The sequence below is a fragment of the Dermacentor albipictus genome, chromosome 1 (genome assembly GCF_038994185.2).
Source record: "Dermacentor albipictus isolate Rhodes 1998 colony chromosome 1, USDA_Dalb.pri_finalv2, whole genome shotgun sequence".
Lineage (NCBI taxonomy): Eukaryota > Metazoa > Arthropoda > Arachnida > Ixodida > Ixodidae > Dermacentor > Dermacentor albipictus.
Window position 1 is genome coordinate 196,311,166 of NC_091821.1, and position 24,145 is coordinate 196,335,310.

Sequence of the window (24,145 nt, forward strand, 5' to 3'; positions counted from 1 at the left end):
AAAAAAAGCAGTTGTTGGTCCAATTCGAAATTTGACTGGGAAGAACATGGGTTTTCCTTACAATGTAGTTGACAAGCCAAAGTTTAAAATTTGATGTAAACATTTCGTTTAGTCAAGTTCTAAAAATATGGCTACAAAAACCAAAGGGACAGGGATGCACTGTGAAAAACTATAGAACAAAACAAACACTGGTGATGAGTAAATTCACAGCATTCACTGGGATACATAAAATGAAACTTTGCAGAAGCATATTTTTCTTCACCATTTGGTCACCTTTTGGTTGCTTCATGAATTGCATAACAGAGCACAGTTGTACTGCAACATTTTGCAGAACAAAGGGGACATGTTTTTCACTTTTATTCTCACTAAAATCTCCCCCAGGGAAGCACTATGATGACTGAATCCCATCTCGGCCTTTTGTCCTTTCTCAAAGGGGTCCTGAAACACATTTTCTTGAAATCTGAGCAGAATATTGCAGTGCATGCAGTACCTTTCAAGCAATATGTTACCGAAATACAATATTTGAAGATTACCTGAGAGGAGATGACTGCAATGTTTACTTATCTGTTGCCCTCAATATGCCACCAGCAACTTTCTGTGGTGGGCTTATGGCAGCCTTCCCTGGCAAAGCTAATGAAGTGATGGGAAGGGTGTGATGAGTTTACAACTGCCACTTCAATTTCTTAGAATATCTGAAGGTGAGCAATACATGAATGGGCTTGTGCACATGAGTAATTTGCAGTAAAAAATGGTCACTCAATGGCTTGTGGGCAACTGCCAGCAGGCAGTTAAAAATAGCCAGGAGGTGCCCTCTCTAAAAAATAAAGCGAGGGGGGGGGGGTCATCTACATTCAGCTTCTTAGTTTGATACACTGCATAAAACTAGAAAACTTTACTAAAATGTTCACATCGTTGTGCTCTACCCATGGAATGTTTACTCGCGAAGCTTCACACAAAACAGCGCAATTTAAACAATTTCTGAGAGCTCTACTGAAATGACTGAGAGTTTACTCTGGCTTCATCTGAAAGTCCGATTAATGTGCACACCTTTGCCTCTTCTCGAATTGAAGCAAGTTGCTGCCCATGGCTCAAGTTCCTGTACCGACCTCAGTGATGCTTTCGCTAATGTCGGGCACTAAACTGTGTGCTAGCCTACACACATTACTTTGCCACAAAGAGTACGTTCTGCTATTCTATTTGCTTCATTTGAAAGTGGGAACCATTAATGTGTATCTCCATATTGAGTAGCACACTACTGGATATTTCTAATGCAGGAGCTTAAGTGAAAATTCATCAGATAACACCAATATGAAAGGTGCACATGCAGGCAATTTTAATAGTCTCAGATAGTACACAACTTCAGTGATTGTCTTTAACAGCAATAATATTGACATGTGTACTTGTTTATCTTTTTCGGGTGACCGCTTTTCACCGTCTAACACATGCTATCGCTCAGTGCGGGATGCGCCCACGTGTCGGAAGTTTCCTGAATGTTATATGTTACCGAGGGTTCTTTCTGCCGTCTGTTGTCACCGAAGCTTGTGTAATCTGACTGCATGTGTGACGCAAATTGTGTAGAACTTTCTGGAAGACATGCGGGCACCAGTGATTACTCTGGAACCTTTGATGGCTCATGTATAAAAGCCGATGCACTTGACTTGCAGATCAGATTTCAACGATCACCAACCGTGTTCGCCGCTATAGCTGTGCTTTGTGTGTAACTTGCTTTGGTGGGCGCAAGTTCAACCAATAAAAAGTTCATTTCGTCATTAACAGTGTTGCCACTGTATTATTCACCATCACTATTACGTGACAATATAAAAAGCATAGCAGGCGAGATGCAGCAGTGCAGCCAAGATAAAGGAGCCAAACTATGTGCTCCTGTTTGACCTAATTCCTCGATATGCTTAAAGGGCCTTTCACCAGGCCCCATAGGAAATTTTAGTTGTACACTGAAAGTTGTTACGAGTCTTCTAGGGAGCGTTCTGCCACAAAAATATTTCAAATCACCTCATTAATAGCAGAGACAAATATTTCAGTGCCACGAACTCATGATTTCAGAAGGCGAGTTCCACTGCCAAGCGAGACTCTTTCCACTTGCCCCGTCTAGTCTCCACAAATGAAATTCCTTCCCTGCGTTCTCCCATACAAGACCTCGAGGATTGCGTGATGCGTATGTCACGGGCCCTGCCTTTCGTTTTTTGTTTCTCCTCGCTTTCTTTGCGGCGCAGCGCACTCCCGCTGTTGTGATTGTGTCGTTTCATGGAGCGCGCAATGTTGCGCGCTGTACACGAGGACACATGACTAGCGGTACAATTCAGTGCTACATGAATACTGGGGCAGACACAAGAGGATCACAAAGCATGATCACGCACTGGAACATGACAAGCAAATGCATGAAACAACGTGCTGAAGTTTTACATGCTTGTCACCCTGGAAGCAAGCAAAAAATTGAATACTAAATTTTTCAGAGTAAAATTATGACATGACAGCAGTGATCAGGATTTGGGGAGTGGGGCTGCTGACCAATTCAACTCGAAGCAGAATTTGCTTCCTCTGGATGGCCTCTTCCACCCCTCCCTTTTCTTCCTACTTCTGTGAACTAGACAAGACGCCACCCATTACACTTTTCCAGCAGCTAACCACCCTTTTTTCCTCAAAAAGGAGTAAGCAAAGATCAGGAAGTTCTGCAGTTTCCTAATGACCCACCGGCAATATTGCTAGCATCGATATGCACCCCCAAAACGACGCAATCAAAAAGCATGAACACTGGCTGCGGTAACAAGCAATTTTGACATGCAAGCTTTCAATACATATCCATTAAACTAAACTCATTAATAGTAGCGTATGGCATCATTGGATCAGTGAAATGGAAAGGAGGATGAATTATTTTTAGCACTAAACTCTGGATTGTGTAAAGAATCAAAGCAAAATCATTTATAGTTAAAATTAAGTTGCGGAGCCACTTTGGTAATTAATGCTGAAAGTGCTGCTACAGTTCAGACCACTTATAACGTAACTGTTTAGAGTGCAGAAATGGCTACAATGCGGCTTTTTCTGACTCCCATTTACCCTCCCAAAGAACTCTATGTATATGCATACCGCTTTCAGTGCAGCTGTGCGTGATGAAATACCGATTATAATACAGCTTCCGCAGGAAAATCATTCCAACAAGAAGGGTAGCAAGCACAATAATAATAATAATAATAATAATAATAATAATAATAATAATAATAAACCCGGCGGCAGATCAATGCGGGCTCGCGGTGGTCCCCTATAGGCAACGGAGAAGCCTTTTGCTCGGCTGCTTACCAGCGGTGTGCTCTGCACTGAACGCTGCTTCAGTTTCTACACACCCGTCGCAATGCGCATCGTCGTGATCTGCTGTCAGTTTAGGCAGTGTTCCGCAAATTTAGTTTGGAGCTATTAGCACTATTAGGCTTTATGTGTACTTGTGAGCTTCCGCCGTTCCTACCAGTGTGCACACTAGGCATGTACCCAGGGGAGGGGGAGGGGGCTCGCCCCCCCCCCCGAAATTAGTCGGCATATCCCCCCCTCCTCGCCCCACACCACACCACCACTCCTCACACTCCTAAAGCTGCTGCTGCCAAATAATTTTTGAGACTTGACAGCTATTCGGTGGTCAACATTTTGCTGCCTTTTTCACTCCCTTTGAATGGCAGTAGTTACCAGCATCTCCTGGGGTGTGAAGGCTAGTTTTCTTATCGATTAAGTGCCCATACGATTAACTCAAGTTGCGTTCTGTTGTAACCATGTATTCAACAGTTGCGCGCATCGCTGTTGCTTTGTTAGCTCAACCTTCTTTGTTTAGACTGATCCAGGGACCAGGAAAGGGATTCAGATCATAGTCAGCTGATCTGTATGCTTGTGGGACGAGCTGCAGCCGGAGAAAATGCCAGTTGCATTTAAGTTTTCATTTTGCTTCATTATTTCCTCGAGTGACGACTCGCCGCAACGCTGGCAGATCCTCGGAACCATATACCCGCGATATGGGTTCGATAAGGTGGAAAATAAAATAATGCGAAACAGCATCCATCATCAAACCCTGCAATAATTGTTAAACCCAAAAGCAACATGAATGTAATCCGTTACCTTGTCTGGTTTTTCCCTAATTGTACAGCACTTTTCGTGCAAAATTGGCAGCTGGAAACAAGAGTCGCAAGGAATTGAGAAATTAAGCGATGTACTAAGGGAAAGAGCAGAGGCAACAGCCAAACAGGTGTGAAAGGCAAAAATTAACAAACTTAACCGGTTTGTGAAAATATTTATGGATCAACATCTATTTATTTAAAAACGAAGTAGAGAAAACGGCGCCAGAAGTGGAGAATAATTCTGCCTATTTTAAATGATGCTTATATGTTTACCAGTCGAGCCACCTGACGTAACCACTTTTCTGCTGTGCTTATGTAGGTGTTTTTGCAACCTTCCGCAATGGGCACAGTGCTTTTAGAACCTCAGCGTCCTGCGCTTTACGTGGTTGTATGGGACTGGCGGCCACGCATCGTTATGCAACTTCCTAAATAACAATACTAGTTGGTTTTGGCACGCAACTTGGTGTAGCAGTAAACGAGGGATCCAAAAGAACCGCGATTGTTCTGCAAATATATATTCCTCTACAATTCTTCTAGAGCTAATTCAAAAAATGGTACTACAAATTTTTATTTTAGACTTTTGCTTGTTGACTTGTTCTTGCGTTTCTTTCCTGCGTGAGTCCATTTGATGTGGTTCGTTGGTTGCCAAGTAAAGGAAAGGTGTATCTCGCAAGTGTACCTGTGAGATACACCTTATTTCATGACTATTTTGCAGGTTTATGCGTCTTTATAGCGAATGGTAGGCATTATTCACATTTGTACTATAGTAACGGTACCCCCCTCCCCTCATTTGCATAAAAAAGTTGCCTTGGGCTGGGCTCCCCCACGAAAAAAAAAAAAAAAATCTTGGGTACGTGCCTGGTGCGCACATACTTTGGTAGATGTGTGTAATAGTTGCCTCGGCTGATTGCCCGAGAAACCAAACTCTGCTTCACACGCACTGTTGTCAGTTCAAACCGTGTGCGTGATCGCATGTTTAATCTCTATGCAATCGTATATGGGTACAAACATATCAAGGACGAGCTTCCCGCGACGGCAAGTTACCTGATACCCCCGCCAGCTAGGCCTAACAAGCGCTGCTCGTTGGCGACCAAAGTTGTGTTTTAGTGCCGAGTCAATGAAACGCATTGCAGTGGCTGTATGGCACATGGAAAGTGGAGCAATCACCTTGATAACGCAAGTGAGAGCATGGACCCATGGACGACAATCGAATGGCGGCAACTTGCTCCACGGTCGCAATGTTTTTGACCCAGTGTATACACCACGGTCGCCAACATTTTTTTTAATTACTATTACTTTGCTTCAAGCAAAGACTGCGGGTACTTGGACATTAACCTTTGAACACTCGTAAATTTAAACGGATGCAAAACTCCCGATAACATGCTTCGATTTTCAGATATGCACGGCTGCTTGGTCTACATGTTTTGCACACGTGCAGCCTTTGAACACTGTTGTTTTAGTTATGGTGTGGATATATGGTATTCGGGCGACTTATGCTATAAGCGGTCTATGCTGTATTTGATTTCAAGAAACAACCGACACTTAACTGCTGTGTCCACTCTTATGTCTTCTCAGCACAAGCAGCATCACAACACAGCTAATTAGTTAGCCCACCTCTACACCTTTTTAATTCAGCAGGGGCAGAAAATGGCTGTGGTTGTGGCATCACCTTAACAAGGCTTCAGGAAATGGCAAGAAAGTGAAAAATAAAATGAAAGAAAACACTGTCAAAATTTTGAGGGCCACTCATAACTTTTTTCAGACAATGACAACAGTAATGACAGTGTCCAGAAGTGGAAGTGCTGGGGGAGGGGTATTCTGTAAGAGTCCACTTAGTGGACTGTCCATTTTGGCCGCTGCTGATTGGCTCGGGCCGTTCGTACAGCTGCATCCAATCAGCAGCGGCCGAAATGGACAGTTCACTAGGTGGACTCTTACAGAATACACCCCCCCCCCCCCCCCCCCCCACTGATGTGATCTTGCGTTATGATGCTCAGTTTAAGGCACAGCTGTTTCTTTAGTTGCATGCTGTCACTGACGGACTTGTGAGGAACTTGAGGCAGCCATACCTTCTGATAGCAGTGCACTCATTTGTTTAACAAAGTACGCTGAAAATTATGTTGAATCGGGCCAAATGAACCATGCAGATGTTTTACTAACGAAAGCTTTCTTTTTGTAATTGCCCATCTTCATTTTCATTGAACTGTTGTTGTTAACCATGATACAATGCAATATCCCACTAAAGTAAAGGCTCCTAATCTATGTCCCAACGTTTCTCTTGTTGAGCTTGTCAATACACTCCACAAATCATGTGAAGACAAAAAAGGAGGTGCACTCATTTCACAAGTTTCTTTTCTATGTTCACTACTGCTTCTTCAGGCAAACTAAGCAGCTTGTGCTGAAAGCAATATCACATATGAAAAAGAATTTGACTCCTGGTTATATTACGTCAGACACATATGTAAAACCATGCTCCCTGATAAGCTGGACAAGTTTTCATGGTGTTGTCAACTTAGTCCTAAAGAGATTCTTCTGTAAAACTCGACTGCATATGATAACCTTTCCTACCCGCCACAAAGCAGTAGATAATGTGGTGGTTCGCAGCAACTTTCTATGGTCACACTGGTTGCCCCACACATGTAACCTTTAGAGGCAAGATAGCGATGGCTGTTATAAGAGCCATAAATTTCTTCTAAAAGTAGTTTGTGAGGTACTAAAAAGTGAACAAATCATTTATGTAAAAAAAAAAAGGCATTTGAACACAAGAAAATATGTTTCCTAATGGACATTTTGCGTTATTGCTAAATGTCTATGGCAGATGATCTTAATGCCTACACGCAAGACAGAAATGTACATATTTCACCTACACACTGCTAAAAAAAAGGAAAAAAATGAAACAAGCAATACATGTGATAACTTGATCTCGAGTGCATAGTTATGTCAACTCCTATTTTGCCAGCGTACATGTTTACATAACGGCAGTGGAAAACATGGCATGAAAGATGGAAATAGACATAAAATATTACTTTCAGGCAAAATTTTCCACTTTGTGCATTCTATACTGCTTGATTGGCACTAACACAAATTTTCTCAGTTGATGTTATGAAGAGCTCCTCCCTTAAATTGCCTTCCCTATAAAGGCTGATATTCCAACCCTTTCCTATGTCACTGTAATTTGTAAAAGATTTTTAAAAACTGCTAGTGTCCAGTTCTTTAACTGGGTTACTGCGAGCAGCAGTTCAGCCAAAAACTTTCACCTTAACATCAGCCAGGGGACTTATGTCAAAGGCCTCCAGCCTTTGACTCCTGGATACGTGTACAGGCTCCCATGTCACCTTTAGAAACCAACCCACCTCACTCCTGGTGCTCCTGGAAAACACTGAGAGAACCGAAGTGCCACAGGAATAAATCCTGTCCCGAACAACACTGAAAGGCTTCGCTGCAATCTGAAGTACGGAGCTGGCATGCAGCAACATGCATGTGCTGAATATAGTGGCATCTACAGTCGAACCTCGTTATAACGAAGTCGCAGCTGCCACTAAAGTTACTTCTGTCATGTCCGATATTCGGGATAAAAGGACATACTAATATAGATGAAAAAAAGAAATTGGATTGTGCTCGCAAATGTGACGCTGTGTGTTGGCATTGCAAGCTACCCAGCAAGGGCGGTATTCTCGGTCTAGAGCACATGTCTGGTCAGACAGCAGAGGTGTGCTCTAGACCGGCCGTGACTAGTGCTATGGGGCACAATCGGAGATTGTTGTTTGAAATACGTGTTTCCAACAACGATCTCCGATCGTGCCCATGGTTTGCTAGACACATTCAAAAGTGAGCGATGACAACACAATGCTGCCGTTATGAGCACGCTTCGTGCAACACACATGATAGGGTACGGTGCGTTTCGATCAACAATACAAGCACTTTCACGAGATTTTGCGTTACTCGGCACATAAGAGTTGGCATCGATGGGCGATAGTTTCTCGCACAGTGCCAAGCCCGCTATCTCGGCACTGTGCTAGGATTGTTGTTGCTCGTAGATGCCAATGCATTTGGTGTCAAGTCAAGTGAAAGTAATTGTATCCCCCCAAAAGTGTCGCAGTTTCACCTGAAAGGCAAATCATCAATTGCCATAGCAAATTGTTAGACAGTTTTATCGGTCGTATAACTTGTAAACATGCGTTAACTAAATTAACAAGCATGGTGTCATGTGTGCACTGGCAAACATGAACACATCTGCCTCGATGACCGCAGACACTTGCTGTCTAAACACTGGCGCGAGTACAAGTGGCAGTGGCAACAAGAGAATTGCCCTTCGTGCTGCCTCTCGCTTCAACACAAACTGAGTGGTTAGGACACAGCGCACACGAAGCCATCAGCCTTGGGCACGTATAGACTCTACCCACCACAGATTGCTTTCAAGATAATGCCCACGCGGTCGCCACACATTACGCAGCCGCCAATGGAGCAGACCCCCCCCCCCGCAGCCGTGCGCGCAATGGAAGACAGTGCAGTTCCTCCCCGCCTTCCACCCTTGCACGCGCGAGATCGAGCCACCGTGCTTCTTGGCTCACCCTCGCATTACCTCGCATGCTTTTGCTCGCACCCACAGCATACGGCCACTGTTATCGTACTTAGACTTTATACAGAGCATCATGGCAACGCCGGAGATTCTTCTGCAGTGTCCATGTAACTGCTATCACTATAAAATAATCGACCGTGAATTATACCGCTCCAGCATGCCTGCCTCCCAAGAAAAATTCTGCAATGAATCAGGAAATATTCATTTCACTATATCCAATATTGCGTTGAATCTTGTACATTCGGTTTCGTTATAGCCATAAGTTGGCCCATTGAAATAAGCATGGCCACTATTTTTTAACTTCGTTGCATGCAATAGTTAAAAAAAAAAATTATGGGGTTTTATGAGCCAAAACCACTGCCTGATTATGAGGCACGCCGTAGTGGAGGACTCCGGAAATTTCGACCACCTGGGGATCTTTTACGTGCACCTAAATCTAAGTACACGGGTGTTTTCGCATTTCGCCCCCATCGAAATGCAGCTGCCATGGCCGGGATTCGATCCCGCGACCTCGTGCTCAGCAGCTCAACACCATAGCCACTGAGCAACCACGGCGGGTAGCAATAGTTCATTATATTCGTTTCCGTTATATCAACGCTCGACTGTATTTGCAAGCAGGACATACAAGATGTCTGATCAGTGTGCCTTCTGCAAGGTGACCTTAAATGCTGGCATTTTTTTTTCCCCCCCCACAAACCCTTGAGTCTTGCAGAAAGCACATGCAGCACAGTGCAAACACTTGTAAAGTGACGGAACAGCATGTTGCAGTGTACAGCCAGGCGCACAGTGCATGAGATGAGCGCAATGAAAAACTGTCAGTGCAGACAATGCAAATGCATTCGTACCTGTGTGTCTGTGAAGGTAGCTGTGGCATAGTGATTAAAAAACACATGACTGGTTTGATTCCATATCAGTAATCTTTCTGATATGGAATGCAGGGCACCATGCAGGGCGTCATGTCCTACACGAACCAAAGTGTTGTGAATGAACAAACGTGATCAACCCATTTCTTATCTAACTGCTGTTTGCAGTAACAATTTTGCCATTGTCTGCACTGTTTGTGGCGAAAACAGGGTGCACGAGAGGTACCCTCTGTATCAGAATAATTTTGGTTAAAAAATAACTTAAGGATGCCAAAGGCATACTGGGCAGCTGATTGAGTGTGTAGCTTTTATTGTGTGTGTGTGTGTGTGCGCGCGTGTATGTGTGTGCGCGCGTGCGTGCGTGCGTGTGTGTGTGTGTGTGTGTGTGTGTGTGTGTGTGTGTGTGTGTTTCTGTCTTGGTTACACCTCAACTCCATGAAAACACTGAAATGACAGTTTAGCATTTTAATCCGTTCCAACAACACACACTCCTCGCAGACCAGAGCAACATGCAGTGATGACTTTTGGCTACGGATGTAACATGAGATGATGCTTACTGCCAATTGCTTGCGTGCACACTCTACACATTTTTTCCTTAAACTCAACAAATGCAAGAAGGAACAGCAGGCACAAATAAACATTAAGATACCAAAAGAAAGAGTCCAATGGTGGCACAAAGGGCACTGCCTGCCACTCCAACATGAAGCATGCCTTGTTTTCTCTGGATAACCCCTTCTTGCCCCCCCCCTCCCCCCTTCTCCAGGCTATTTCTCCAAACTAAGAGCAATGTAACCAAACTCAATCTTCTGGCAGCTGCCCACGCTTTCTTCCTCACGATGCAGTAAGTCAACATCAGGCAAACCTGCCCAGCTCTAAGCTAGGCAGCCTGTGCCTTTGGGTAGCATTGGCATGTGTCCCAAAATGACACTGACAGAAGGCACAGGTGCTGTCTATGGCTTCAAGTCCACCTAAACTTCCAGTACACATTTTAAAATGGGCTGTTCTCATTGCTAGTGTTCACTAGATGTCTGAAATGCATCTGCTTCAATTTCTAATTAAGTTAACAAATTTTGTATGTGCGTATCAATTTTATTTTATTTATTTTTTTAATTTGGGCTTAAGATTGTACAAAGAATCTTTTGAAGTGAAATGATTTATGGTCAGAATAATTCTGCAGAGCTTCATTAAAAGTAGGCAAGTTTGTCAGGCAGAGCTAAAACTATAACAGAAAGGTAACTGAATTATTTTAAGTAACCTACAAGTGGCCTACATGCAGCACTGTGAATCGGTGTAAGGTGCAGGTGTGTTACACCATTTTAGATGCCAGTCAATGAGCTGAAGGACAAGTCATTAGAATCTGCTCCCTGGAGGCCACATTCTGATTACAGCAAGGCTCCCACATAATATGGCATACCAGATACAGCACACTTCATCAGCAGACCCTCGCGTCGCGAGATAACTTTTAAGTCACTTTTTGTGAGATACAGACCATGGTCCCAAACGAGTAAGAAAGGCCACAGGAAATGGACGTTCTAATAGCTATCAAAAATGTGCCTAGTCATTATTCTGTGCTTTACAACTGTCTTCTGTTTTTTCTTGTGTTGCTTCTTGTGCATCCTTGGCTGAGTCCCCAGCTCCCAAAACCTCCATATTGAGGTTGTCCTCTGGCTTCTTCTTTCTGTCACGCTTTTCTGAGAACAAAAAGAAAACATTGCAACCTGCTGCAATGTACAAAAATCCCCGCACTGCTACAATAGTTGATCTGCACAGGGACAGTGAAATCAAGAGATGTAAAAAATCTATCACTGGTGAGACTGCTTGGCCTAGTTTTCCCTCCCCAAAAGAAAAGATAACCTGCTGCTTGGTTACAAAGATCACACTTTGCTACACTCTTAGAGTTCTGCAATTTTAAACAAGTTACCAGCACAAGGTATGCAAGCATTGTAGTATTCCAACTATATGTACTAAGAAAAAAAAAGTAAAAACTGTTGCGAGATGTCTCACACCAGAAAATAATGCAGAAAAGAGGGGATGGAGGCAACACAAAAGTTCAAAATTTAATTCTGAGGTTTTTCGTGCCAAAGCCACGATTTGATTATGAGGCATGCTGTAGTGTAAGACTCCAGATTAATTTTGAACACCTGGGATTCTTTAAAGGGACACTAAAGGCAAATACTAAGTCAACGTGGACTGTTTAGATATCATTCCAGAAACATTACAATGCTTGTTTCCGGTCAAACAACTGTAGTGTTGTGTTCCTACATGCCTCCTCGTGGAATGTACGCGAGGATGTGATCGTCGGCATTTGCGCGCTGTGCAAAGCTGTCGGCAATCTACAAAGATGGTTTAAACGCATGAAAAGCTTCCCGGTTCATGCAGTACGTGTAGTGACCTTCATCTGTTGACTACCACGTTGACTACCACTCACGTTGATTACCGCTCACATTGACTAACACGCACATTGACCACCACTCTACATACATGCAGACGCACCAGCAAAGGAATGCCGAGTCGATCGAAGCAGATTACGATAGCACGCACGCAGAAACAAGCGCGGTCAGGCACAGTCGCGGACGGTGCGAAGGAATGAAACACTAGAGTTGACGTCGCAACACCGCGGTTTCCGGTCTCCGCTCGCATCGTCGGCGTCAGCAGCAGCGCGCGGCATTCGACGGGGGGCGGAGCTACAGAGAAATTTCAACCGACGATTACGTCGCTCCTAATTGAAAAAAAAAAAAACCAAATTTTACCTACATGGTTTATAAGGTTCCCGCATCCGTATATGAGCGTCTTATTGAATTCGACAGACTCTTCAGCTTCCCTTTAAGGCTCTGTTCACAGTAATATTGATGCCTTAGAGATTCTTGAGCACTAATCTATCACTTTCACTTGACTTAATATTTGCCTTTAGTGTCCCTTTAACATGCACTCAATGCAGAGTACCACAGGTGATTTTGCATTTCACCCCCATCAAAATGCAGCTGCCACGGTGAGGACTAGATCCCACGACCTCATGCTTAGCCGCTCAATGCCAGAGCTACTAAGCAACCATGGTGGGTAAGCACAAAAATCAACAATCAAAGCACTTGAAGATTTAACCCTTTGAGGGTTAATGATGTAAATATACGGAGCCACGAACAAGCCCAAAATGATCGATGCCATATATTCGCGGCGCTGTCTGTACATTTAAAAAGCATGCCTATTTCCTTCATTTTTTTTTTTTTTTCTGGCATGTGCTGCCACTATGTGGGAATACAGGGGAATTTTTTTTCATGCCTCCCTCTCTCTCGGTTCTCGTTGCGTGATTCGTTTTAGAGCTAGTTTGCTCCGGCACGTCTATATACTACCGCTCGCGCGTTGTGGCGCACGCGGGCGGGCAGCAGTTTCGGTTTTGTTCCAAGGGCAGTTTCGGCTTCTTGCGCTCGCAAAACTAATGGCTATCTCGTTACTAATCGCTCAAAGGGCGACCGCCTGTTTCTCGCTCGTTTAGTGCTCGCAGGGGTCCACATAGGAAGGATAATGCCGTGCATGCGTTTCCGTTTCTTTTTTGGAGATGCATGAAAGTTAACTGCCTCTGGTTGGCAATATGAAGATTAGCAGAAGTTTGTCACACGTTTTGCTTTTTTGACGGGCACACAACCACACAGTTTTCTTGAGTGCGCTAACCTACGCAGTTCGATTACGCTATGGACGTAAATATTAGTATAAGAGCAGGAACATTTGAAATTTGCGAAATATTCTTGTGTGCGCATTTTCTAAGCCTTGAACTATGTGTATAGCAATGCATCAAATTTTTATTCTTATAAGTTTACTTCCTTTTTTATTGTTATTATTCATGAATAAACGATACATATATACCAACACAAAATATTTTTTTTTCTCACTTTACGGTCACCCTAGAAAAATTACTAAACTTTTTTTCGAAATAGGTCCCCCAGAAAATTCAGAAGCTTCAATTATAAAAATTGACCATCAAAGGGTTAAATGAAATTTGGATGGCTAACTTATTTATAACAATACTTTGTCTCTGCACTGAATTTCGCTACTGTTAACCTTTAGAGAAGTTGGGGCTTATGAGGGGCATGATTTACCATATTACTTTGGGAACACTACCCTAATGAGTAAAAATAACTCGTATTTCTGCTTTGAATTGTCACAGGAGTGTGTCGTCTATGCAACTGTCGAGTTAATTTCCTAATTTGACTATTTTTGCAAAATAGCAGATCTTTGAAGTGACATCACTAATTTCACACATCCACCCTGCTCAATTTTTTTTTAGTATAAGAGAAGCTGGCATTAAAGAAATAAAATCCACAGTACAATTCCTCATTGAATTTCACTCCTGAAAACTGGCTAAAGTCAAATCTATTATCTACAGTACAGAAATTAGTTTTATAACTTCAGTAAAGAAAGGGGGGAGGGGGGTAAGGGAGAAAATTTAAAAAAATTTGAAGCCTCTTAAGAGTTCCTCTTCATCTCCAGTAAATGGTTATTCTTTTAAGCTTGCCATGAGCATATCTGTGCCTTCCTGCATTCCACATTTTCAAGGCAATCGCTTTGAGCTTTGTGAATCCAATTACGCAGTTTTGGAATCTAGCGGCGTGGTGCATTAGCATATTTGCAATCTTCACCCAAGCATCCAGGTTTGCGCCTTAGCACTGCCACTGTTTTCGGTGAGTGAGAACTTGGACCAACTTTATTCAGAGCACAAAAATACAACTGCGCAATTTCTGGTACCATTTCTATATGAACAAAATGGCAATTTTGTACACAGCTGTTGAGCTCTCTGGAGCTGCCCCACATGGTCTTTTCAAATGTATCATCAACCTACTCAAGCTGTGCCACTTTCTGGTTGAGCATGGTCAGAGTTGTCTCATCACTGTCTCTGCTGGCACCAAGGAGAGTGCATCTCACATAGGCAGCATCAGAAGAGAGATGACGTGGTGAGCATAGATGGCAAGCTTGAATGCATATTACAGAGAATGGTGGCTCAGGTACGCTTTGCTGAAAGTGTAGAGATTCCTGGAGAGTTGGTAATGCATATTGTAGTTGTAAATGATAAAGCCGTAGACAAGTCTTTCCTTGTGAACAGTGACGATTGTGCATGTGTACTGCTTTTCACAAATTGTAGAGTCATCAGCTTCAACAAGAACAAATGTTTGTGTTAGATAATGGCGCAGTCGCAATATGCAAAGGTAATAAACGTGCCAGCACTGCTTCAGTTTTGTTGTCAATTAACCAAATGCTGAATTATGAAATAAACTAAGAAAAAAAAAAGAAGTGCTCAGCACATCAATATGCTTTCATTTATTAAAGCAATCCACTACCCTCACTTCTATTCTACACAAAATCAGCACGCAAGCTGCAATTCTCATCTTCTCGTAACTGATAAATGCTCACAGCGGTGAGGGCACTGCAACTTACTTTGCAGTGTGGTAGTGGTGCGAGACACATGACTTCACCAGAGCAGACATGCTTTTAACTAGTGTGCACATCCTGATTATTTTTTCACTAGACAGCTGGCTGCTAACTAATTGTCCATTGCAATGTAGCCAGTGTTTGTGACATCACACGTTTCACAGAGAATCAAAACGAAACCAGTGTTCACCGAAACTGCAGCCATGAAACGTGTCTATCACTGCTTAAGTATATCAGATGTATCTTTAGCCACAGCCTGCTGATCCACTATAACATTACAGTATTGCGAGAAAATTTAGTGGATAAGTTTGTAAATGCATGCAGTAGTGCAAGTATGAACAACTCACCATACTCAGAAACATCGTAGCCACATACGCGAAGGTAGTGCACCCTTTCTTGCTTAGCTACATAACACCTCAGCGTTGCCTTTCCTCTTCTCCCAGCCAGGACTAGCTGGAATTCATCTGCAGTCCTGCATGAAAGTTTACATTGCAGTTCAACATGAATAAGTTGCTTAATTCACCATGCAAGTTTTGATGAAATGGCAGAGTTGTGCTATTTGCCACATGTGGTTTAAAAATAAACCGTAATCTAAATGAGAGTGAAAACAGCTGGACATCCTTTTCAGCTACAAATCCTCAGTACACAGAAATCCTCAATAAGAACCACAGACTCTGATTAAACCATCTATACTAGCAGACAACTTTCTGTGGTATGAAGGGAAAGCTATGGGAATGGAGCTCCTGCACACATATTATAGCGCCAAGTAGTTTGTTAACGTTTGACAGTGCTTTTAGTTGCTCGGAACAGACACTCAATCACGCAGCTTCCACATGCAACGGTTTCACATTTGCTCAGACGCTGAAGGGAAAAGCCGCAACATCCGTAAACTTTTATATTCAGTGGTATGTTTTGTCTTATTTACCTGTTGCTAATAAGGTGTTTGTTTTGTCTTCCCCAGCTTAAACTAACGTGGATGAAAATGTGGGACCCTTTACAGAAGCGCTTCTACTTGTGCGTGCTTTGCCTCCCTTTATAGCCACGGAAAGTTGTCCGCGATAATAGAAGACTCGGCCTCCAGACGCGTAAGTCTGCAGAAGTTTCAACATCTGCATGAAGGCAGTTTTCTTTCCCGTTCATGTCAACTACTTCATGTATTTGTACACCAAATTTTACCGCACATACAATACAGCACCATCCAGGTTCAAGTACTGGCTGCAGTCTATGTGAAGCTTTTTATTACTATTTCATTTCCAATACAGTGAGCCTTTTTGTGCTGTTACACGATGGCTATTTTCATTAACAAGTGGCCAGAATGTGTTGCGAGACGTTGATACAAATGAAATGACCATGATGTATAGTGAAATAATCCAGCACGGTGTTTGTGATTTAAGTAGAAATTATAATTTTAAATTGGCAAATAAAGTCTCAAAAACCAGTAAGTGGCATGGCCTCGCGGTGAAGTCTTGGTACTTCGCAGCAGTGCTGGGCAGTATCGAAGATATTGGTATCACGATACGTCTAGCAAGACGTGTATCAGTATCTGTATTTCTAATACATGAAAGAATGTATTGTGTACCTTAAGATACAAGATACTGGCTATCACAACATCACCGTGCGAAACTATAAATATTGGCTGAACTTCGCTTCTCAAGCCGCCGATCCGGCTGCCACTAAGCCACATGAACAAAACTAAAGGCAGCGACATTGTTTTTAGAAACACTTTAATACCTAAAACTCCGTTTTTCTAATGAGCGTCTACACAAGGCATTTTAAGCTATTTTTCACAGGCACAGAGTTTTCTCTTGTCTGACCTTAACAGGTAAGTTGATAATACTTCATGCTTAAATGTCATCGCCATTAGTGGTGCCGCCTGTATTGTGTTTTTATGTATTCACTGTGATTGTATGATACGGAACAGCCTTTCTATTTTTCTTATATATATATATATATATATATATATATATATATATATATATATATATATATATATATATATATATATATATATATAGCTTACCTTTAAATTTCTTACTGTTACAAATCACCAGGTAATCGGCGCTATAAGTGGCAGTAATGTGAATAGTGGCGGTATTCTGTAGCGCTTTGTTACACTACAATTCGTATAAAACGTTTTTGGGCTGCACAAGTTTTCTCGCAGAAAAATCATAAAAGGATTGCACATTTATGGATATGTCGCTAGCGAACGCTTTACGCCAGCAAATAAGTAGAGTATTAAAGGTCATTGCAGCTTTATGTGCTCTCTGTACACACAATGCGTCACAAAAAATGCCACTACCAGCATTGTTGCTGTTGTACACCTGCCCGGTGATCCGCTATTGCATAAATGATAATACGTTTATGGACAAGGTAAAACTCCACAGCGGTATTTGTGCCATTGTGCAGAGGCTCCTTATTGACATTCTTGTAATTTAGATGGCGACCCACCAGCTGGTTGGCAAGCAGAGCAATGACTCCCATCAATTACAAAGGCGACAAACAAAAACCGCTGACAGCGCAGCGCATAAAGAGCTTTCATGTTAAGCAGCTAAAGCAACCCCGTTGAATTGGTTTGGAATGAAAATATTGTACTTTGAGCAAGAAAGACAAAAATTTTCAGATACCAACAGACATTTCATTCAAATGAAGCATGGTTAGTCGGAGTTTAAAAATTTCCAAGCAAATATTTTTGTGCACACACAAGTAATATTGCGCAACAAAAAAACGACACGGACGTAAGACAAGAAGACACACCATTTGGTGGGTCTTCTCTTACGTCTGTGTCGCCTTATTTTTTTGCGCAATATTACTTGAGTAATGGATTACCAACTTGCCCAGAATGCTGCTCTTCATTAAGCGCATACACGTTTGCTGCTACATTATATCGATCTATAATAAGAAACTTGTGAATGTATCAAAGTATCATAAGATACAAATGGAAAGTATTGTATCGGATACAATAATTGCGGTAGTATATTTTATCTGTATCTCAAATACTTGTTGCCCGAGTACCTTGTATTGTATCATAATATTGTTACGTAGGAAGACGCGGACAAAAAGCTATATACAAGTACATTTACAAGAAATACGCTGCACTTGGCCAAGAGGCAACAGCCCGCGCTAGCCTCTAATCGTCGTCGTCGTCTTCACACTGCTCGCCTCTTTGTCATCGCAAATACTGTTCCGTAGCACTACCCCCGGCAACAAAAGCGCCGTCCCAGAGTGACTAAAGGCCGGACTCGGAAGCAGTGTAGTAGGTCTTGAGCATACTGACGTGCACGACATCACTAGATGCCAGAGTAGAGGACGAGGTTGAACTCACAGGAGCGATTTCATGTCACAGGCGTCACCTAGCGCAGCACGCAGTAGGGCCCTGTGTATCACGAAAGGAGCTTCTCTGAAAGTTTGACGTGACGAGAGGGCGACCACAGGAGCACGAGCGCACCAGGCGAAAACTATACGTCACGGTGGCAGGCATTGTACTGACGCTGCTGAGTGGTTTGTGAGGCCGTCAGTCGAGTACGGGCAAGCTGGCATGCATAGTCGGCGACGTCGATGGCATCGCTCCCATACTAGCTTGTTGAGATCGCAGCAGTAGGAAGTGCCGTGTCAAGGGGCAAGGTCGGTTCGCGACCGTACAGTAGATAATATGGAGAAAATTTGGCGGTGTCGTGCCGGGAAGAATTATACGCAAATGTGACATAAGGAAGGGCAATGTCCCAGTCGTGGTGGTCCTTGGAAACATACTTGGACAGCATATCGGTAAGAGTACGGTTTAACCGCTCTGTCAAGCCATTGGTTTGAGGATGGTATGAGGTAGTCAGCTCGTGTTGAATGGAGCAGGAGCGCACAATGTTGGCAATAACTTTCAAGAGGAAGTTACGACCGCAGTAAGCAGCTGTCACGGGGTGCCATGAAGCAAGATAATGTCACGCAAGAGAAAGTCCGCGACATCAGTGGCGCAACTGGTAGGAAGAGCCCGCGTGATAGCGTATCGGGTGGCGTAATCAGTTGCGACAGCTACCCATTTGTTCCCAGAGGATGATGTGGGAAAGAGACCGAGGAGGTCTAATCCAACACGAAAGAACGGTTCTACAGGGACGGTGACCGGCTGTAGATGACCGGCAGGTAGCACCTGAGGTGTTTTCTGATGCTGGCAGGGATCGCAGGCAGCAACACAGCGTCGGACGGAGCGAGCGAGACCAGGCCAACAGAAGCGGCGGCGGACGCGGTCGTACGTGCGGGTTACCCCAAGATGTCCTGCAGTGGGTGCGTCATGCATCTCAAAGAGCACAGTCTGTCATAGATGTTTTGGCACGACAAGAAGAATTAAGAGCCGTCAGGGAGGAAGTTCCTGCGGTACAGAATGCCGCCCTGGAGGACATATCGGCAAACGGATGCGTCGGTAGGCGTAGAGCGCAGACGCTCGATGAGTGCTCGCAGCGATAGGTCTCGGTACTGCTGATCGGCGATGTTACCGAAGGCAGACATAAAGAAAATGTCGTTGGCAGTACTACTGTCGGTGGCGTCAGGCTCTTCTACCGGGTAGCGAGACAGGCAGTCAGCGTGGAGTTTGCGTGGAGTTTGCGTGGAGTCAGCGTGGAGTCAGCGTGGAGTTTGAGGCAGTCAGCGTGGAGTTCCGAAGGACGATCATTAAAGTAAAAAATATAGTGGCAGGAAAACAGAACGCGGCAGAGCTCACAAGCGTGCTCGGACGGCATGTCGGGTGCAATCATTTTCTGTAAGTCGGCGATGGTACAAGTTGCAGACTGCAATGGTAGAGGAGGATCGGCTAAATTGTCGTCTACTGCAATAGATGCTACTGAGTGATCCTCGAATGAGAAGGCTGGGCCAGAGACATCCCGCATGGCAGCACTTGTGTTGTCAAGCCAAAATTACCACTGGCAGGCAGACGCAATTCGCCGTAATAGATAAAACTGTATGAGGTACTGTGATCCCATGTGTAAGGAGGACGTCTTGCATAGGAGCCGCGATGTAGTGATAAGCCAACGTAAGTCAGTGCCGAAGGTGGCAAGCGAACAAAGTCGACGGAACTGAGGCGACTGGGGTGTGGTTCAGCGGGATCCAGAACAGGCAGGTCAAGGCGGAGAGTACTGGCAGAACAATCGATAAAAGCAGAATGTGCGGAGAGGAAGTCTAAGCCAAGGATGATGTCGTGGGGGACAGTGGGCGATGACTGTGAATAGTACAAAATGAAGCGATCGGCGAAGGAGACGCGGGCGGCACACATACCAATTACGGGGGCCGTTCCCCCATCGGCGACATGGACAACAGGCGTCGTGGCGGGCATTATTTCCTTCAGCCAGTTACAAAGGTCAGCGCTCATTACCGACAAATGCGCCCCAGTGTCTATAAGAGCAGATACAGAAACACTGTCGACTTGCACGTCATGAAGGTTCATATGAGTGGGGAATGTCAGTAGAGGATTTGGCGGTGTAGGGAGCAATGCAGCGTCACCTTGAGGCGCTGCATCGTCTAGTTTTCGGGCTGGGAGCGGCGTTTGAAGGGAGTCGGCGAATAGGAGTGACGGGGCTCGGGAGAGCGAGATTGTCGTCGTTGGGGCGAAGGCAAACAAAAATAGGGGCGGTTCGGCACAGGAGAATCAGTGGCGACATTATCGGAGCAGGCGGCATAGGGACGAGAAGGGCCATCTGGGGGGCGAGAAGAAGCAGTATAAGTAGACCGGGTCGGGAAACTCCAGCGACTGCGACAGTGCCGAGAAATGTGCCCAATTCAAAGGCAGTGAAAACAAATGGGCTTGTCGTCAGCAGTGCGCCATTCACATGGGTTGCGGAAATGTGGCGGGTAATAAGATGCGGGACGGGGCGGAATCGAAGAAGCCGGGTGGGTATCAGGGCAATGGACCAAGCAGATGGTGTGAAAACCCATGTTTGCGAACTCCTGGCAGACAACTGCCTGGATCAGGGAAACCATGACTGCAGGTGTGTTGGAGGAGCTGGAGTCAAAGGCAGCCAAATAGGCAGCCTCGATCTCACGCCGGACGATCCTGGTAACATCGCCAGTGTTGTTGGGACGAGGAGCGTCGGCACACGAAAATGTCGATGGGGTGTTGGGCAGATGGGCAAACAGCTGGTCGATACGGTGGCTTTTAGCGAGTTCCAGGCGGTGGCACTCTTTTATAACTGCATCCACCGTCGCCACGTTGTTGAAAACGAGCAAGTTGAAGGCGTCATCGGCAATGCCTCTGAGGATGTGGGAGACCTTGTCGGACTCAGGCATGTGTGCGTCAACTTTGCGGCACAGAGCCAAGACATCCTGAATGTATGTGACGTAGGGCTCTGTTGACGTCTGCACACGGCCGGAAAGCGCCTTCTGCGCGGCAAGTTGGTGACCGTAGGGGTTGCCGAACAAGTCTTGGAGTTTTGCTTAAGCGAATTCCAACTGGTGAGCTCATCTTCGTGCGTCCGAAACCAAACTTGAGGTGTGCCACCGAGGTAAAAGACTACGTAGGCGAGCATGATAGTAGGGTGCCACAGGTTATTGTGGCTGACATGTTCGTACAGGCTGATCCAATCCTCGACATCTTCCCCATCTTTTCCCGAGAATACGCAAGGATCACGGGGAGTGGGGAGAGTGATGTAGGTCATCGAAGTGGCAGCAGGTGTCGGAGCCGGCTGAGTCAAGTTGTCGCCAAGAGCCATGAATGAAGGCTCGACGTACCATCCACTGCAAAGCTCTGTGACGAGGTACAGGGAACGTCCACCTCCACCAGATATGTTATGTAGGAAGACACAGACGTAAAGCTATATACAAGTATATTTACAAGGAAATACGCCGCACTTGGCCAAGAGGCAACAGCCCGTGCTAGCCTCTAATCGTCGTCGTCGTCTTCACACTGCTCGCCTCTTCGTCGTCGCAAATACTGTTTCGTAGCAATATAATTACAAAGTATCTTTGCCTAGCCCTCATTCGGATGTAGTATATAAGATTACTGTACGTAAATCGGCTGTTAAGTATAGCAGACTTAGTGCTAAAAATTACAGTTTGTATATTATTAGGCTTTTGAGCTTTATTCTATGCATATTACGAAGTAAAAAACAAAGTGTATGCTAACAAGCGACACTGCCTTGGCAGTAATGAGTGGAGCGGTAAAACTGGCAGAGCTGTTCAATGCATTGCGGCGCAAATGAGAGCTGTTATATATGCATGAGTTTGTGAGTTAGTACCTCGTGTTCTGTCGTCTCTGTGGGATACAAAATGCCATCGACAAATTGCACCGTGGATGGCTGCTAGCACTGTAACAATAGCACCACTGGCACATCCTACCACTTAGGTTGGCTTGGAAAAAAAAAAGAGCCTGGCGCATGCAGCCAGCAAAAGCATGGCCTTCGAGATCAGCTTGTGTTACTTGGAGGGAGCTGTCACTGGGGCGTAGATTCAGACACCACCTATTATTATAAAAATATTTCATTGCTTTATAAAAATTGAACTGTAGGAACATAGGCTTGATAAACAAAATACATGCATTACTTTCTTACAGCTATAACCACACTTGTCCGTTTCCCATCAATGCCAGCGTATAATCGCTATCTTGCTCACCTATCACCGTTTCCAGCATGTTTTTTAAGCATGACTACAACCTCAATGCAGATCGAAAAATTCTGATAAAATATGTTGCACAGCGTTTTCCGCTTACCACTGAATGATTGGATACTCAGACCAGTAAGCTTTCTGGTGCACTAAAAAAAGAAACAGGTACCATAAAAATTGGCTGTCAGTCCCTTTAAAGGAGTACAGACAAAAACATTTTGAATTTTGTATTTTCTGTTGTAATAAGTAGCCAATAACCCAGTAATAATGACATGGAACATCGCTTGCTTCAGCACATGATGGCTAAGTATTTGGACCCTTGTTTATGGCAACCAGTCTAAGTTATGCTTTCAAAGAGCAACGAGAAAGGTGTGACTTATGAGATACCTCGTAAACACAGCTGGCATGCGAGCTTCGTGTTGCTAGTTGTTTTGCACCATCAATTCATGCTGGATGTGCTGCACGATGTCCTCCCCATCCTAATTCTCATTTTGTCGTCCAGTGGCGACAATTTTCTGAAGACTGCAGTCGCTGCCATACTGGTCTTGGTCAATCACTTCCAGGTGTGAGCATCATCAAATAAACCACATTTCCCATGCGGCAATCCTGCCAGAATGGCTGCTTACACAAGTCTATGCTAGTGCCGCTTTGGCAGCAGCTAGCTTCCACATTATGAAGGCAACTTCACACTTTTCTCCCTCAAAGGCCCGGCAGTTAAAAGTGTCAAGTGTTATATTGAACAATACGAACCATGAAATACAACCTTTCTGCAAAAATTCAGTAAGAACAGAGCAGCAGTAAGTGCAAAACATTTTTTTACGCTTTTGTGAGAAAAATGCATGAGCACGGCATGGACAGTTTCGTCACGAGTGATAGCCAAGCAAAACTGGTAGCGCAGCCTGCTCAGCGGCACAGCATTGTACTCCCAGTCCTGGAACGAGCAAGAGCGAAAGCAGCATGGTCTGCTCAGTGCACAAAGAGCAAAATTGGAGCAAGAACTTATGGCGTAACATTGCTGCTTTGGTCTCCCTTGTTTACAAGCCAGACCACATTGTCCTCAATGTCGCGAGGTGATGCACATGCGGTTGACTGCCTGCACATACTTTAACTCTTTGAGGGTTTTTGCCGTACATGTACGGCGGCGGTTTTCTGTCCCGCAAGGTCTTTGCCGTACGGGTGCAGTTTTGACCCTCCGTTTGAAATTTCGCGCCATAATGATGATGGGGGCTCACTGGGAGGTGCTGCCATCTCTTAAGACTTACAAGAAGCATTTGAAATTTGTCCTACTTTCTTGGGGAGATAAAGAGAACTGATTTCTAGCTTCAGCACGTCACGCAGACTGTGGCAACAACCCTTTTGCGGTTTCGGTTTCGCCGCGTGATCGCAACGGAGGCGCGCGAGACGCCATTTTTCCCTTTGTTGGCACTCTCTTGCAAGGCTGTGGAAGTTGATTTCTATCTTGATTGGCGCTGCTCTTAGCTTATTTATCACCACCCCTCACGAAGTATTCTCGCTTCCTGCGGCAACGCGCTTACGCGAGAGGGTGCCTCAGACCTCTGCCCAAGGCAGCCGCACGCAGGGAAGATGTCATGTGTGTGAGA

The 24,145-nt window shown here is 44.5% G+C and overlaps 1 protein-coding gene across 6 annotated transcripts in view; it reads right to left on the bottom strand.

Moving 5' to 3' along the window:
* Nsun2 (tRNA (cytosine(34)-C(5))-methyltransferase Nsun2) overlaps positions 1-24,145 on the bottom strand; it is a 159,228-nt gene that overhangs the window by 26,464 nt on the left and 108,619 nt on the right. For 4 of the 6 annotated variants that reach the window (XM_065433505.1, XM_065433501.2, XM_065433504.2 and 1 more), the window contains 2 exons: positions 15,320-15,444; positions 10,005-11,245 (listed from right to left, as the gene is read on the bottom strand). In XM_065433505.1, the coding sequence (XP_065289577.1) occupies positions 11,109-11,245; positions 15,320-15,444 (262 nt within the window). In that variant the 3' untranslated portion in view covers positions 10,005-11,108. Of the gene's footprint in view, positions 1-10,004; positions 11,246-14,323; positions 14,577-15,319; positions 15,445-24,145 lie in introns of those variants that run through there. The other 2 variants (XM_065433506.2, XM_070530707.1) reach the window with 2 other exon arrangements.